Below are 16,856 nucleotides of genomic sequence, written 5' to 3'. Positions count from 1 at the left end.
CGCGAAAATTTCAACACCGCAAAGATTTCCACTTTTACACTATTGCTCTTTTGAGGATAAACTTCTTTTCTGCAGATTGCTAGCTGGGAAAATTACATTTCACTGAAGTCAGTGCTCCTACTGCCAAAACAAATACATTGTACGATGCAGTTGTACCTTAGAAATAGAATGTATCAGAATCAGCCAAGGCAAAATATGGAAGGAACCACTCAGGTGCTGTAGGGCAAATTGTGTGTACATTATATTCCAGCTTGAACAATAATGTAAAACCAGAAACTTTCACAGCATGAAACTTTCAAGAATTGCCACTGGCATTCGATGTATTTTGAAAAAAATAGTTTGAGAATATTATAACCACTCAGGTGCTGTAGGGCAAATTGTGTGTACATTGTCTTCCAGCTTGAACAATGCTGTAAAACCAGAAGCATTCCGCAGCATGAAACTTTCAAGAATTGCCGTTGGCATTCAGTGTATTTTTGTAGACAGAAACATTCATGTGCGCGTTAACTTGCGCGAATCTAGGCGCTGAAAATTTCTGGTTTTCCAGTATATTACATCTCTAAACAACTCCTTTTGTCATGTTGTAAAAGTTCACATTTGCTTCTCATCTCCCCCCCCCCCCCTCCTTTTTTTTTTTTTTTTTTGGTTTGTGTGACAAGTTTGTGGAGTGGAAAAGGAATTCTTTTTGCCCAAATGCCATGTCATGATCCTGTTGGACATGCATGTTCCTAGATTATTCGCGTCTCCCATCCCATGTTTTGTTAATGGCAGCTGGGATGCATGCCCTAGAGGGAGGATTCATGCATAATGCATGAGAGTTTGAGGGAGCAAAGATGGACTGTCTCCTTCTGGTTGCCATGGTAACTCATCCCCATCATCCAGGGTTGAGGGATGTCCGTTAGATTTTCGTGTAGGGTGGCTGAATTAGGATGCTGAAATTTCTTTCTTCATCAGACTTTCGTTTGTCAACCATACCATACGGAAATCAATGTACAGACCAGCTAGAATCTGCTGTTGTCAAAATAACATACTTTACGAAACTTTTATGGCCATGGTGTATTGAGGTAAGGAGAATGAAATGAAATTGATAAATGATTAGTTTTGTGTCTGACTGTAATTATTTTAATGTAACTGTAAGGGGAGCAAAATTCTGAGATGATGCATTCCGTTAATGATGTATTTGATCACCCAAACTGTTCCAGACCGGCCCTAAATGTGTAGAAATTCCATCTCCCTATAAATGTGCATGACAATTGTAGTTGTACAAAATTGTACCACCAAGAATGTTTCCAGTTATGTACTTTTTCTTCTTTAGTCTGAATCATTTTGTCCCATATTACTTTTTAAAGCATATTTTATCAGTCTTTGCCACCCTGTCATCTTTTTCAATGGTTTGACTTTCTGAAGCCATCGTCAAGTTCAAACCTTGACTAAAGATACTGACTCCCTGCATGCCTAATTGGATTTTCACTTAGCTGTACCAATTTCCTTCTAAATATGTGCCAGCATTTGTTAATTTTCTTCTGAGATTATCAGTCATTGTGTAATATTGATAAAAATTGAATGTTTCTTATGTTGCTTCCTTACACAAGTATGACATATTCAAAGACTGGGTGCCATGCTAGTGCACTACTGTTTTGAAGAGCACAAACTAACTCACAATGCAACAACTCACCTTGAGGCAAGTCAAGGCAAGCCATGACAAATAAAAACGAAGTGTAATGAAATTAATTCAAGTAAGGTAAGTTTGAGTCACACCATGTCATATCAAATCATGTATCCAAATCAGATCATAATCAAGTCATGTCAAAACATGTATCCAGGTCAGATCAAAAGAAAATCAATAATCAAAATCAAAATCAAAAGAAAATCATCAAAAAGCATGTATGTAAATCAAATCAAAATCAGAATCAGAATCAAAATCAAAAGCAAAATAGATATTAAAATCAAAATCAAAATTAAAATAAGAATTAAATCAAAATCAAAATCAGATCATATTTTTTTTTCCTTTCTTGCTTGCCTATTTGCAGGGGCTAGTCAACAACACATCCCTCTTTGGTCTGGATGAGTCTGGGATGCCATCCCTGAGTCTCTACCACCAGCGCCAGTTGCTACAGCAACAGCTCCAGCAGCAGGAGGCACAGACCCAGGTGGCCCTAGCCCAGGTCCAGCTCCTTAAGGACCAACTGGCTGCCGAGACCACAGCAAGGCTAGAAGCTCAGGTATGTACCATGCAATTGGATCTCATTTCAGTCCCAAACCGATTTGACCCAGGCATCACACTGTCGCGAAATTGAGCAAAATGTACACACAGGAAAAGAAATGTTCATATTTGGCTCTGATTGAACAAACATTGGGTCATTCATGCGGGCATCTTTAAATGGTTGAGGATGGGCTGATTGCCCGAGTATGCTTGGGACTCATCTTCAATGGGTTAAAACCATCAATTAACCACTGGTAGAGTTTCTTACAATGTAGGCTGCTAACAAAAGATTGTACTTGCTTCAGCTGTTGATCATTTTTCAAACCAAGTTCGGTCCAACTTCGTGCGAAATTGAAAATTCCTACATTTGTATGACCATCTTTGGTAACTTTCGGGACAGTGTAATGCCACCCCAAGGGAACATGTGAGAGCTCATAGCTTATAGTCAATGGTGAAGTTTTAACGGGTCAATTAAGCATGGACCAATATATAATGGACACATCAATATGTAGTCCAACCCCTTGGTCATAGGTTTAAATTGGAAGCTGTGTGAAGGGGAAAGTGGAATTGTTTTAAAGTACAAACTGGTACTTTGGTAGTTTGCAGCTGAACTATGCCACTTGCCAAAGGCATTCTGCTTATTTCCAATGCCCATGGTACTTTGACAAGGTGTTCCTTTAAGGGTTAGACTTAAAAAATTTGTTCCTTTTTTGACTATCTTTTTTTTAAAGACAAAAAATATGGTATGCAATGATAGCATCATTGGTTGCCAGAAAATGTTGTCTATCGGAGAGGCAACTTCGGGCCATTGACTTTTTAAAGGGGGGTTTGAACATCATGGAAGTCGCCCTTCTCTTCCTCGGTGACTAATTGTAGAGGAAATAGTTATTCACAGCATTTTTATCCTCCAGACATGGAACTGCAGTGCTTCACCCCAGACCTACATAAAACCCTTCTCCCTGTGGTCAATAGTCCCCTCCTATCCCATTCCCAATAATCAAGAATGATAACAAACTAACGTGTGACTGTGCTCTGTGTGCTTGCTTGATGAGGCGACTTTGTTCCGACCGTCAGTGTTCACATCCATCACGTGCGCCGAGCGGCGGACACGTGTTGCTCGTAAATAAATTTTCGCCCAGAAATTGATCCCCAGGGGCTAACTTTTACCCCCTTTAGTAGTGCAGTATATCTTGGCCTGATCTCTCTCTTTGCCTAGAAGCGATTACGGTCTATAATACTAACCCATTGAGGACTAGCTGATTTCGCTATAACACACATTTTCCCATAGACACCTGCTCGAGCACACTAGGGACTAGCCTTCAATAGCTTAAAAACAAAACAAAACAAAACAAAACAGAGAGATTTGCCAGTCGTAAGCCACCTATCATTTGGGCGATGTGAATTCCCAGTTTCGCACAATTGCTATCCTCTGTTACCAAATTTCTTATAAAAAACAACAACAACCTTGCCACTTTTGTCATGTTGCCTTTATCATGCCATGTAGATTATTTTTAAAGCTGAAAAACTTAATTAGCAAAACCTTTAAAGGTACAAATCAAATATTGGAATGACAATATTAAAGCTTTATGAAACAGCCCTTTGGACATCTATTTCACACTTGAATTGTAATTGTCTACTTTTCCAAACCTTCCTGATTGTCCTTAGAAATTTACCTGCAAAAGGCAAAATAAATGAAGAAGTGTGCTCTAAACTACTTGTGGGTTTGATTGTGGAATATTACAAATACAAAATGTACATCTTAACCTTCTCGGCATCTGCAAATCTATCATTCAGATGCATACCAAACTCTCTATTTTTTCTCACCAGAGCCAAGAAAGGTGGTAATGACGTGGATGGGAAATTCATATCACAGACACACATCTAGTTCATCTGTTTTATGAACCCTTTGTTGGTACAATATTGTACTGGGTAAACATAATTCTTAGTATCTCCAATACCTAGGTGCCATGTACAGAGCAGCGTTTTAGATGCATTATGGGATAGCTCAGGGGACAAACTTACCCCGGTTTTGGCTGCATATATGCACTCAGCTCACATTCTGTCTTTATCCAGTGGTATTTTTTGTTGAAGATTTCTTTGCTTTCCATCATGTGACCAGCATATTGAAGCCTTGCAGTTGTGAACCATGACTCTAGTGACAGCAAATCATTAGAAACTTTCCACTGCTTTAAAGCTGAATTATAGCCAAGAAAAAAGGAATAACGTAAAAGCAGACAAATAATTCCATTGAATTGTATTGGAACTGGGAGGCGCGTGAGACAACCGGAAGCGACAATGGCACAGAGGAATCCCACAGTGCATCTGTGACAGGGCTCTTCAGTATGCGCAGAAGTTTTCTGCGCACTGGCGATACCGACAATTAGAGAGTATGTAGTATGCTGCAGATCTTTCCATTCACATGCCATGTTTGTATGGTTTTGCTACCAACCATCTACTGTAACCTTTGTGGCCTGTATGGTGAGGGATTCTGTACTGCTGAAACATGAAACACAAAACTGGATAAAACCACGGATACTGACAAACACTCAAGCTGGATTACTGTAGCAATATAAGGGGTTTGTCTTTAGCCCACTAGCAATGTAGTCACAAGTTCATTTTGTTAAATCCAATGGGATTTTTGTGTAAATACACGCATAAATGAACAAAATAAACAAATTAAATCTTACATGATCACAGCTGGTATACAATGTAATCAGAGATAAACTCATAAACTAGTAATATTGAACACCTTAGGCTTTCAGGAAAAGAAAAATCAGATCATAAGTAGTGAGATTATTTGTATTTCAGTGCCAAAAATGAATGGAAGAAACTTTGCATATCAATGGTAACTTTCAATATGCCATTATGCGGTCAAGCCAGGCTAGAATTGATGACTGCCATATCCCATAGATATCCATGACCAGTAATGAAAGGATGTGTGTGTATTTGCTTTCTGACATTGATTGATTGATTGGTTAATTTTATTCTGCATTTCTTTTTAATGCATAGTCAGTTGAACAAAGTTATTGGGTGATTTCTTACATTGGAAATTATACCAGTGTGATTAGGGTTGTTGTTGTACTAAATTGCATACAAAGGCTGTGATGTTGATACACATATGAAGCAGTTTGTAACGGCAAGCATTGAAAAATGATCATTTAATTATTTAGGTGGTCACAAATCTCATTGGTCAAGAGGGTTTTCGGGTACGGTGTTATTAGGTTCATGCTGAAGAAATCACTCCAGTTTAATGAAATAGGTTGTTTTAACCCATTGAGGATGGACTGATTTTGCTACAACACGCATTTCCCATAGACACATGTCCGAGTATTCTCAGGACTCATCTTCATTTAGGGTTAAAGTGAGGCATAGTGCACACATGTACACACATTCATGTAAATGAAGAAAGCAGCAGACGTAAAACATAGGTCTTGTTGTCGTATATTTTCGTTGTGATGGATTTAGGTATGAAGAACCATTTTGATGTGTCTTTCTAGAGCTCCTGAAATAAGACAACAAATAAATTACACCCCCCCCCCCCTCATCTCACATTACAGAGAAAAAGTCCAGACCACACGTGCAGCTTTATGTCATGGAGTTAACACACAGTACCCAATGTGTACAATCATGCAAAATGCCATGATGATAGTGACCAAATAAGAGAGGAAATCAGACCGTCCACATACAGGGCTAATAATGGTCAGTTTTGTTTTGGTTTTTAACTCTGGCTGGCGTCCAGAGCTCTGGCAGTCTGACGTAAATCGCGCCGTAAATCAGTTGTCGTTTTCCTATTTACTGGCAGGAGAGGGGTTGCTCGCAAATTCGCTGCCACTTTGTGCAGATACACCATAAAACGAAGAGCAGGGCACATTGATCTGTATATAAAGTACAACGATGACTACAGTTTGAACACTGTTGCTTTATGTGGAGATGCCATCATACATGTACTTTGTATTATGACTTCCCCCTCTTTCTCCCTGTGATAGTTTTGATGTATAGCCTGGTCAAGATTCGGGAATGACCACCGCAGGACCTTGAAATTATGCAACGTGGCGCAGTCAAAAGTCGAATTATCCTTCAAAATCATGTGTGAAATCACAGGAACTATCAAAGCAGTCAGAAACAATAATTATCTACAGGAGTACTGTACACTGTGCGTCACAATTTGTAAAAAATTCCAGTCAGTTTTCCATTACACATAAGCTCGATAGATTGATGTAATTCTAAATTATGGTTTGTAAGACGTAGTGTGTTACAATGACTGTGAATGTGCAGTTGTACATCTTGTGGCAGGCTGCACGTTGTATGATAATGAAAATAATATTAATAATAATGACAGCATTGATACAAGTGCTGACAGTGTTGATGATAATGAACTTGCCTTAATTTGACTTTAATCATCATAATTGTTTTAAAAATGATTACATCGACAGTATTGATGCAAATGATAATAGTTTCAGTAACATTGTCACCCTGTTATTATTGACAGTACTCATGTTTGTGTTATGACATTACCATAAATACATTTTCCCATCATGTCACTATTAACCAATAGTACATTAGGAGTAACATTATTATTGGAGCTATTTGTATGCCCATACCCATGATTAAAAAAATATATATATGTGCATCATGAAGCATTTTCATTGCATATCCACAATATGCAATTCACTACAAGAAAACCTACTCAGTTTGAAAGAGAATGCTTAGGGACAAGAACTTAAATTGGAAGGTCATATTTTGTGCTTTCATGTGTGTTTTTGTTTCTTTGTTTGTTATTGTTTCTTTGTTTGTTTTTGTTTTTGCTTTTGTCTTTGGTTTTTGTTTTGTTTTTTGTTGTTGAAACTGTCATGCCAAACATTGGACAGGCTGAATTCCATCCCTCAGAATGGCAGGAAACATTAAAGGGAAGTGAGTCAGTGTTGTGCATGAGGACATCCAGATGGGGGCTGTGTAATGTGCTTCAAATCCATCCAATAGGAAAGAAAAAAAAAGGAAATGACTGAAAGCCCTCGTAGCATTAAAATTCAAAAATGCTATCCTCCCAAATGATTTGCCTTATAACTTGCGCAACTTCTGAATTTTTTAGGAGTTTCATTTCCTTTATAAGTGGTTGCCTGAGAGATGCTTTATTTCCATCATAGAGATAATGGTAGACCTGTTTTTGTGAGCATTCAGTCGAAATTTTGTCCAATATTGAAGCATTTTCACTTTATCTAAACATGATTTGCTAAATCCTGTAAATCCTATGTACACATGTGCTTGCTTGGAATTTTGTAAGGGAACATTTGTCCACATTTTGTGGATTGCATCGTTGAATGAGCATTTCTTAAAGAGATTTAGGAAAAACTTGAAACTTCTACTCTTCACTTTCAGGAATGCTTGATTTGCATTTAGATTAATGTGATTTGCAAGATAGTAAATTTGTATTGGGATGTTTATCATGAGACATGTTAATTGATCCCTTACCCTGTTGCCATGACAATACCATTATTTCCCCCAGTTTTTATTTTGTAGTCCCAGTGCCTGCTAGCAATCTGTTACTATATTATTCACCAATAAATGTTAGGCAGGCGGATCAGAATGGGAAGATATGTGTGACTTGTATTGCAGAGAAACAGAGTCATAATCCTTTTAAGCATTGAGGTCCCGTCGCAAGGATGTCCCCCAATTAGTTCTCGATGACAGATTGTGAACTTCTGAGAGTTATTTCCGAATGTGTTGCCTTTTCCATTTCCTGAGAATCTCATCTTTGCTCCGTTTGTGCATGAGTCGTTTGTCAGCTGCTCAGATCTTTCAGGAACACATTCTACCAATGGATCAAATTGGATGTGGGATATTTTTAAGATGGGATTTCAAAACTCGATGATAACCATTAAAAGTGAACTGTTTTGGCAAAGTTCATACTCAGTGATGATTAGGCTGCAAGAGAAAAATACTCATGAATGTGAGTCTATTTGTGGTGCTTCCAACTTAAGCAATTTCCTGTAAATTTTGGAAGGAATTATTTCTTTGTCATTGAAATATTAGATCAGTCTCATAAAAGTTTTTGTCTCTCTTTAAAGTTAAATGAAATTTATGAAACTGATTAAGACAGTTTCAAAATATTTTTTTTCTATAAAGTTGATTACCTTTTACTATCTTATTTCAAGAACATAGAAACTAGCATGTAATTAGTTTGGTTGGTTTACATTACACAAATGATAAATCTAATTTGCTGGAAAATGAAGTACAATTATGTATTTCTTAGTCTCAAGAGACTGAACAATGTTGAGATAAATTTGAAGATTTGTCCAGCATGTACAGTGTGTCGCCAACATATCCTACTTTAATGATAACCTCAAATTTCAGGTTCCTAGATTTAGATGGTAATGCTGCTTGGAGGATGTCATTATCATCATGACAACTTGCCCCTCCCCCTTTCCTTCATTGTTCTGAGTCACAATCTCCATTTGGCAAGCAAAAGTGTATTACTGTGTCCCTGGGATCCTTGGTTTATTTTTATATGAATATTAAGAATATCTGAAGGTTCTTATTTTTTTTAGTTCATTCAGCTGGTGATAAGACCTTTTTTTCTCATCTGTGAAATAGCATCGTAAAATAATTGCTTTTCAACGTTTTCTCTTGACCCTTCCCTCGTTATACTTTTTCACACAAGGCTCCTAATTGTTGATTTAGGTAGTCTGCCCATACACACCTTTGCACAAGGTTTTCAGTACTAATTAGATTGAGAAAATTTCAGTATAAACTTATTATTATTGGACCATTTCCTATTTTTTGTCAAAATTGGATGGTACACATGTACATATTAAAGCTTCTGTAGAATGCAAATTTGTTCTTTTTCTTATGAGGGATAACTGAAAATTTTTGGAAGACATGAAAATGGAACAGGTGTGGGTATTACCAAAACAAGTGTCTACAAAGTGCCATCAAACAGATGTACATTGTAGATCATGAGCGAAGACTGCAAGTGGTTCTTTTATTTTCATTAGAATTCAGTGGTGTGTTTTCTGACTACAAAAGTGAATAGAGATAAGAAAGGAAGATGGAGGGATAGAGAGAAAGGGGGAGGGAGGGAGGGAGAAAAGGGTGGGGGGAGGAGGAAGGGATGGAGAGGGAGAGAGAGGAAGGGACGTAATAGAAGCCGTAGGAAGGAGGATTTCCTGGTATTTCTCTGTAACTTTGAAGCAAAGTCAAGATCTGTGGAGAGAGAACAGCACCATGCATTAATTAGAGCATTGGCACATAATATTAGCTCCATCAGTGCTGCTCAGAAACAAACTTGTGGGACTACAGGGAAAGTAGGGATAGTAATCTAAAGTATTTTACCCTTGACGAAAATCTGCAAGTCCATTAATCATCATGAACCTAATTCTACAAACCTGTTAAATTTCATTTACAGTCTTATGAAATACCATAAACGTTAGGTAGGATTTTCACCTTATTTTTTCTTGTTGTCAGTAATCAATTGTTATTGATAAGAAGGTATATCCTGTCAACTACTAGTTGCATGTGTTTGAAAAAAAGTCCTCTTTTATTTTTTGGATGAAGACAAACAGAGTACTCAAAAAAAAAATGCTATTGCTACATTGCTATGTCTTTTTTTGTGTGTCTTAGTCTATCCAGATTTAATGAGGAGATTTGTCCTGGAATTAGACAGTGACTATTTATTAAAACACATTCTGTGTATAAGCTCCATACAGGGTAGCTCCCCTAACACCCAATGACAACATCCCAGAAAACAACAAGTAGAATGACTTTTCCCTGGTCATTTTTAGTGAGTCAGCAAATGCGGGGGCTAGAGTTGTCCATGACACTTAATTGACAATTGGCCCAATTTCCACAATTTCCCCTTCTCCTTCTCCGGTTCCTCCCCACTACATCTCAGAAACGTGATATTTAACACTTTTGACTAATTGTTCTCAATTCTGTTTAAAGTGTCAAATATAGTTTTTATCAACTCTTAACCATATCATACCAGTGTGTCTGTCTTTTGAATCAAAGTGAAACGGACCAAGTAAAAGAAAAGGAACAAAATGATTAATCAGAAAGTTTGCATCGTACTGATTAGTGCAAATGAATATTGAATTTTTGTTAAAGTTACGAAATAAATTAGACTTTGTCATTCAGAAAGTGATTCATTTTAAGGTTCTCCATTCAGAAGTTTAAATATCTCAATTATAGTGACATTCTTAAGACAATAATCGATTAAAGAGCAGAATTGTCACACTTCGTTTTGGTCAGCAACCTACATTTTTGTTAGAAACTTACTGTCAACTCACTTGTAGTTGCATCTACTGGGTAAAACAGTCTCTCATAAAATATAGCTCATCATCCATGTAAAGAATACAGCAGGGATCCTTGCAGTGGCTTATCAGGAAACATTCATTAGCTTCTTGGAGTTTCTCACTCTAGTGCTGTACCATGCAGACCAGGTTATACAAAGCCAGCCAAGGAGGTTGGGGGGGGGGGGGGGGGCGGGAGGGGGGAGGTAGAGATGGGGGAAAGATGTAGGGGTAGGGGTGGGATGGGTTGGACTTCTCAATTTTAGGGTCTCTTCTTGTCTTTATGGGGTTGGTGCTGGGGGAGGGGAATTATTCTTGTTCTGAGAATCTGCACTCTTCTTTAATAGGGGCTCCCACTCCATCCCAACCTCCTATTGTATCCCCCCCCCAAAAAAAAAAAGGAGGGAAATTCTTGTTGTTTTGTTGTTGTTTTTTGGTCTTTTGTGTACTTAAAAGAAAAATCAAATTTTGTGGGATTCTCTTTATATTTTCTTTATATCATTCTACGCATGTGACATTGCAAACTGTACTTGTCTTCTCATCCAGCAATGGCAGCATTCGAACTTCAAAAATTTGAAAAATTCGACATTCAAAAAATTTTGATGGGCGATTGTCCAATCTTCCTCAAACTTTCACTAATGTGTTCTATACTAGCATTGCTGCATTCACTCAATCGACAAGTATATCAAGGTGAACTTATCCTTTAACCCGCTGAGGACGAGTCCCGAGTATACTTGGGCAGGTGTCTATAGGAAAAGCAAAATCAGTCCGTCCTCAACAGGTTAAGATATGTAAGTTTGCATTGAGGATACGAGTTTGAAAACACCTACCTGGTATCCCCCAGATATAAACCTTTCAAATCTTGGAGGAAGGGTTAAGAGGTTGGGGGGAGGGGGGGGGGGGGAGGGATCGACAGATAATAGAGGGGGAGACCCAGGAACGAAGCAGGGAACCTGAGTCACAGACGGAGCGGACGCGAAGCTCTGACTCACAGGATCCAAAATAGCTGCCATCGACGACAGACCTTAATGCTGTCCCCGAAAGCCTCCCGATTCCACATTCGATGCATATCACTCTGGTGGCGGCAGATCTGATTATGTTTTGAATACAATGCCAGCTCCAACTTCAAGTTTGGTGCCTGATTTCCGGCTGACATTTAGGGGCAAAGTCTTGCCCTGTTGGATTTAGCTTCTTCTTTTTTTCCCAAAACTGTTGAAAGATGTGTTCTCTTGAGTTTAAATTTGTTCCCATTAAGAGATTGTTGGTAGTCATATTTTTTTTTTCAGGCTATTATGTAACTAGAAAAGCACTCTGAGAGCACAGACCTCCGCCAAGCATGCAGCTCATTTCCACCGCTGATCTTGTTCTTCCATAGATATCATTGAGCATTGTGTGCTGAAAGTCGCTCAGTTTCCCAATATTGAAGCCTTTGTTACGTCATAAACCCTCAGCTGCACGGCGCGCCTCGTCCTAGCAGAAACTAAAGCACGCACTTTAGTGCGCGCATGCAAACCTCAAATACGCGAAGCCTGAAATCCCAAGTTCATTGACCCTACCTGCCAAAATACCAAAAATCCTTCATAAATTCCCCCAAAATTCTCGGATCACTACTTAAAGTTAATTGTTTGTTACTTGTGTCATTCTCAACCTTTCCTGCAAGTTTCATCCCAATCCGTCAACTAATTTTTGAGTTATTTTGCACACGGACAAACTAACTAAGTAACAAACACACGAACACACAAGCACACAAACCAACGGTAACGAAAACATAACCTCCTCCCTTGGCGGAGGTAATAAACACCCATTCATCTATAGCTTTTCTTCAAATTGCACACATATCATCTGCTGGGAACTAGAAGGGCTTTATCACAACTTGGGGGGGGGGGGGCATTAAGTTATGATGCCTACAAATGTGTAGTTCCATCTCCTCTACATCATGGTGTCAATTTTAAAGTATTTTCATTTTCGACAAAATGTTAACATTTAAAACCACAAGGGTGCCATTTCACCCCTACATATAGAACAATGCTTATACAAATCTACCCCCTTTTGATTAAATAAACTTTTTATTTCATGAAAATTGATTGTTTCATTTTCATTTGCACTTAAATCTTTGAATGCGAGAGCGCCCTTTTAATTCTGACGACATGGTTTTGTACTTTGTGTTTAAGAGATGGATGAATGGTCTAATTGTATGTTACAGATGAGGCCAGTTAATTGTGCACATACTGATCTACATGAGAGTGTGTAATGCTTGATTATTGGTGAAAAAAGTTTCAGATTTCTGCTTATTTATCGACAAATGTAACTATTGCCAAGTGCCAGCTAAAAGCAGGCCTCTTTGTGTATTTATAATTGCAATAACTAAATTTTTCTTTTCAAGTTGCATCTAGAATATCTTTGATCCAGTTGGCTTAATCATGTTACTTTTCATACATTTGTACATCAATTTACAGAGAAATTCTTTTTTTTTCTTGTAAATTCTGTTTCTTCTTGATTGATTCAAAATCTTTTTGTTTTTTTCAACCCAAATGAAATACCATTATTCTTTAGCTGATGTTTTTTCTTCTCAATTTTTTTGGAAACTTTTTGAAGTCCTTGCTTTATCGCTGGTGTCCTTGTAACTATTGCATGTGCATTTGTTTCTATTTGCTGCCCTCTACAGACAAGAGTTCACCAGCTCCTGCTCCACAATCGGGATCTTCTCAACCACCAGCAGGAGTTAGTGATTCATATCCAGGACCTGGAGTCCAAGTTCCATGGTTCCACACCCCACAGTCCGGGCAACCCGTTCACCGTGCCCCCACCTCTTCCTGTGGGAGTAGAACATGGTATGCCTCCCCATGGCCTCATTCTACCAGAGTTCCCAGCCATGGAAGATTCCTTCCCCAATGGGGGGATGGACGCCGGCCAGGCGGTGTACGAGAACGCCAACTTCGGGCGTGGCATGTCCATGGGGATGGGAATGGCACCCATGAACATCTCGTCCGAGGCCGTGCCCACGATGCAAGGAGCGCAGAGCGTCAGCAGCATGAGCGACAGCAACAACGAGCTCAACAACGTCGCCCACGAAGAATTCGCCGGGTCGGCCGACGAGGAGGTCACCATGCCGAATATGAAGAAGCTGAACATATCGGACGATAGGACCAGCACCCGCGTGTCGCAAGGAGCCAATCTAGATACGTCAAGCTCCAGCATCCCGTACGCTGGATTCGTAGACTCCAGGCAACAGGAGTCGAATAGTAACGGCGACATCCGCATCATTGTCCCCGCCCCCATGCAGGATGCGACAGCCAATCCCCTGGAGCTGGGTCTCACGCAGTCAAATCCCGCCGCGGAGGTCAAACCCGCAAACGTCCAGCGCACCTTGCCAAGGAAGATGTCCACTCCGAGCACAGCAAGCTCCAACAGGGGCTCCCTCCCTGTGGAGCTGAACACCACGCCCCCGTCGTACGAAATGGCGGTCGAGCTGACATCGAGTTCGGCGCCCACGACACCGCAGCCGCAGCTGGACGACAGCATCGGCAGTGCCCCGCCCAGCGAGAGGAGTTCCAAGAGGAGATCGGTCACCTCGCGAGATTCGCGGGAGAGCATCCACACGAGAGGCAGCGTTCACAGCATGGAGCTGGCCCAGGAGGCGAAGAGGCCGCCCAGCATGGCCGAGAGTCCGGACTCCAGCATCCAGTCCCCGCAGTCTGACCTGGCTATCCCGGACACTAAACTCCACATCAGCTTCAGTGATGATGAGAACACAGAGAACTCTGAGGACTCGGGAGTGCCCCGCCCTCCAAGGGCTCTGGAATCTATGACTTTTGAGGAAATCGAGTCACTGTAAACGAGGAGAAAGTGAAACAAACTCAACACCGTCTGACCGAAATGACCTTTCAAATTGAGCACCTAGGTTCATTATTCCTTGCTGTGTTCCTAGGTATTGAACTCTAAATTAAAATCATGCTTGTAGCATACTGGTGAGTTGATGTTTATGGGTGCCCTAGCAATATTGTGATTACTGACTTTATATTTTCGGTCACAAAAAGTAAACTATGTGGGCGCCCATGTATGTCTGATGTGTTAATGACTCAGTGTAAGTCATTGTTATGTATTCATAGTTTAAGTCTAATGTAAGGATTGCTCATTCGGTGCATGTATGCCAATGCAATGTGTGCATATGATTTTGGCGTGTAGTTTAAGGCAGGGCCAGTAAGTTAGCAACTTGCCCAGATTTTCTGCTTTCACTATGATGGTACAATGTAGTAGTCACTTAAAAATTGGCGAGTACCAACGCTGTACTGAAGAGAAAGTTTCAGCGAGTGCTACTACTTTAAGGCTTTGTATGTTCAATATATAGGATTAGTAAAAGAATATGTGCATTGTATGGCCAAAATATCTTTGCCGGTTTTATGCACATGTAGGTGGGGCCATCTCCGGACCACATGTTTTAATGCCAAGAGCTGATCATTTCATGCTTGCGTGCGATGAATGGTTCATAGGGTGTACATTTTGCCGATGAGTTTGATGGTGATACTGATGGACACGGAGTGAAAAATGTCAAAGAATCAGCCATTTTGGGGCAAAAGGCGTATTTCAGTCGGAGAGAATGGCAGGCGTCCTATTGATGTATATTTTGTACATTTCAAAACATTTATAGTACATCAGCATTATGTGATATGAGTGAAATATTTTGCTCTGTGAGTGTGATGAAATGTTAAGACCTGTCAATTTTTTTGTTCATTTTTTGTTTTTTTGTGAAGATATCTTTTTTGTCAAGATATTTAAAAAGATCCGGAAAATTTTGTGCCATTGCTGTATTCATAGACTTTTTAGGGATATCTGATATGAACTTTGAAGTTTTATCACACATTGAAAGTAGATTAACTGTGTTATCTTTTGAATTTATATATTTTGCTACAATAGACAGAGAGAGCTTGATGTAAATTTTACGCTGCAAGATGACATATGAATATAAAAGAAAGAGTATAGATAATTTGTCAGTTATTACAAAATTGCGTAGGATGTATGGTGTGAACATGATCATTGCGACTTTAAATGAATTTTAGTGGAATAGGAATGTACTGTATGTGTTTGTCGAAACCACTTTCTGATATTAGCATAACAGTTAAATTGGGTTTGAGTCATGAAAAGTAAAAAAGATGAGAGATTTTCTTCTTTTTTCAGGCTGAAATGGTTTTGAGGAACTGTGTCATCGAGAGAAAGGAACATCGATGACACAGACTCAATCTGGCTGAGCGGCAGAAGGTGATAACTTACACCATTGACAAAGCACAGAGAAATTAACACCCAGTGTTTCTCAGCAAAAAAAAATATATTTTGGACGAGACAGAAAGTGAACAAAAAATGTATTCTATAAAAGATTTTTGTCACTTGTCTCCTTCTGTACAAATGTATTTGTAAGATCGCAAACTGCTGATCTACAATTTAACAAACATATTGGAAAGGAAGGAACCAGGGGAATTCGAACCTGTCGTCTAACTGCTTTCTGGGTAGCAACGCTGCCACCAGGCTGTCCCTGGTCGCCGGCAGTGACACGATGAACTTGGAATGAATACCCAAGCCCCTAAAAAAGTGTATTCCTTGACATGACATTGTTGCTATTAAAGAAACAAGGACAGCGGCTGTCGTTGTTCTTTACATAATTCATATTGCTATTCAACATGATTACACAAAAGAAAAAAATGCTAACATGCATATTTTTGGCAGTTGATAATCATGATTCAAATATATCAAGCTGTTTTTATTATGTGTATAGTATTCAATCGGTGACCCTAACGTTTTGTTGCATAGCTGCATGGCTAAACCAACGTGTACCTTGTCTTGAAATACATGTAGAAGGAATGCATGCTACACACCATCTGTATGGTCATGTGATATATATTATATACCCTGTATATTCAACAACTTACGTGTACAAGATTTCTATTGTAACATATGTATATATCATTTGCACTGAGAATGAGAGAGAGAGAGAGAGTGAAAAGGAAAAACAATGTCGCTTCATGTCTAGATTTTTGTACATTTTTGCTGAGTGAGAGAAGAAGAAGAAATTACATAGTAGAAATATAAATTGCACTGCTTCCAGAGATTGTGGTTTTCGTCCTTTGAGATCTACGTATGACACAGACGCTTTAGTATGGATTCGCGTGTATTCGTGTATTATTCTTTCTCTATACAGATCTTATTGAATTACAATATGTACCTATGTATCTGCTTGGATATGCACCAGTTCATGTTTTGCTGGTAGAAAGAGTTTCCCGTAAAATAAAAAGATACTTCCCGTGTGATGAGAAACTTTAGTTGATGTTGATACGATATGTTTGCTCTCTGAGCGTTGTACTCAAAAATTATTTTTG

At 39.2% G+C, this 16,856-nt stretch overlaps 1 protein-coding gene across 1 annotated transcript in view; it reads left to right on the top strand.

Annotated features, from left to right (window-relative positions):
- LOC139713088 (uncharacterized) overlaps window positions 1-14,323 on the top strand; it is a 191,876-nt gene extending 177,553 nt beyond the window's left edge. Inside the window, exons 8-9 of the mRNA XM_071624848.1 lie at window positions 2,031-2,222; window positions 13,154-14,323. Of these exons, the coding sequence (XP_071480949.1) occupies window positions 2,031-2,222; window positions 13,154-14,323 (1,362 nt within the window). The remainder of the gene's footprint in view (window positions 1-2,030; window positions 2,223-13,153) is intronic.
- Window positions 14,324-16,856: the final 2,533 nt, after the last annotated feature.

The sequence above is a fragment of the Diadema antillarum genome, unplaced genomic scaffold (assembly GCF_040938485.1).
Source record: "Diadema antillarum isolate AM-2024a unplaced genomic scaffold, OU_Dant_1.0 scf00000042, whole genome shotgun sequence".
NCBI classification, from domain to species: domain Eukaryota; kingdom Metazoa; phylum Echinodermata; class Echinoidea; order Diadematoida; family Diadematidae; genus Diadema; species Diadema antillarum.
Note: the sequence above shows the minus strand (reverse complement) of the source record. Positions and strands in the feature narration are given on the sequence as shown.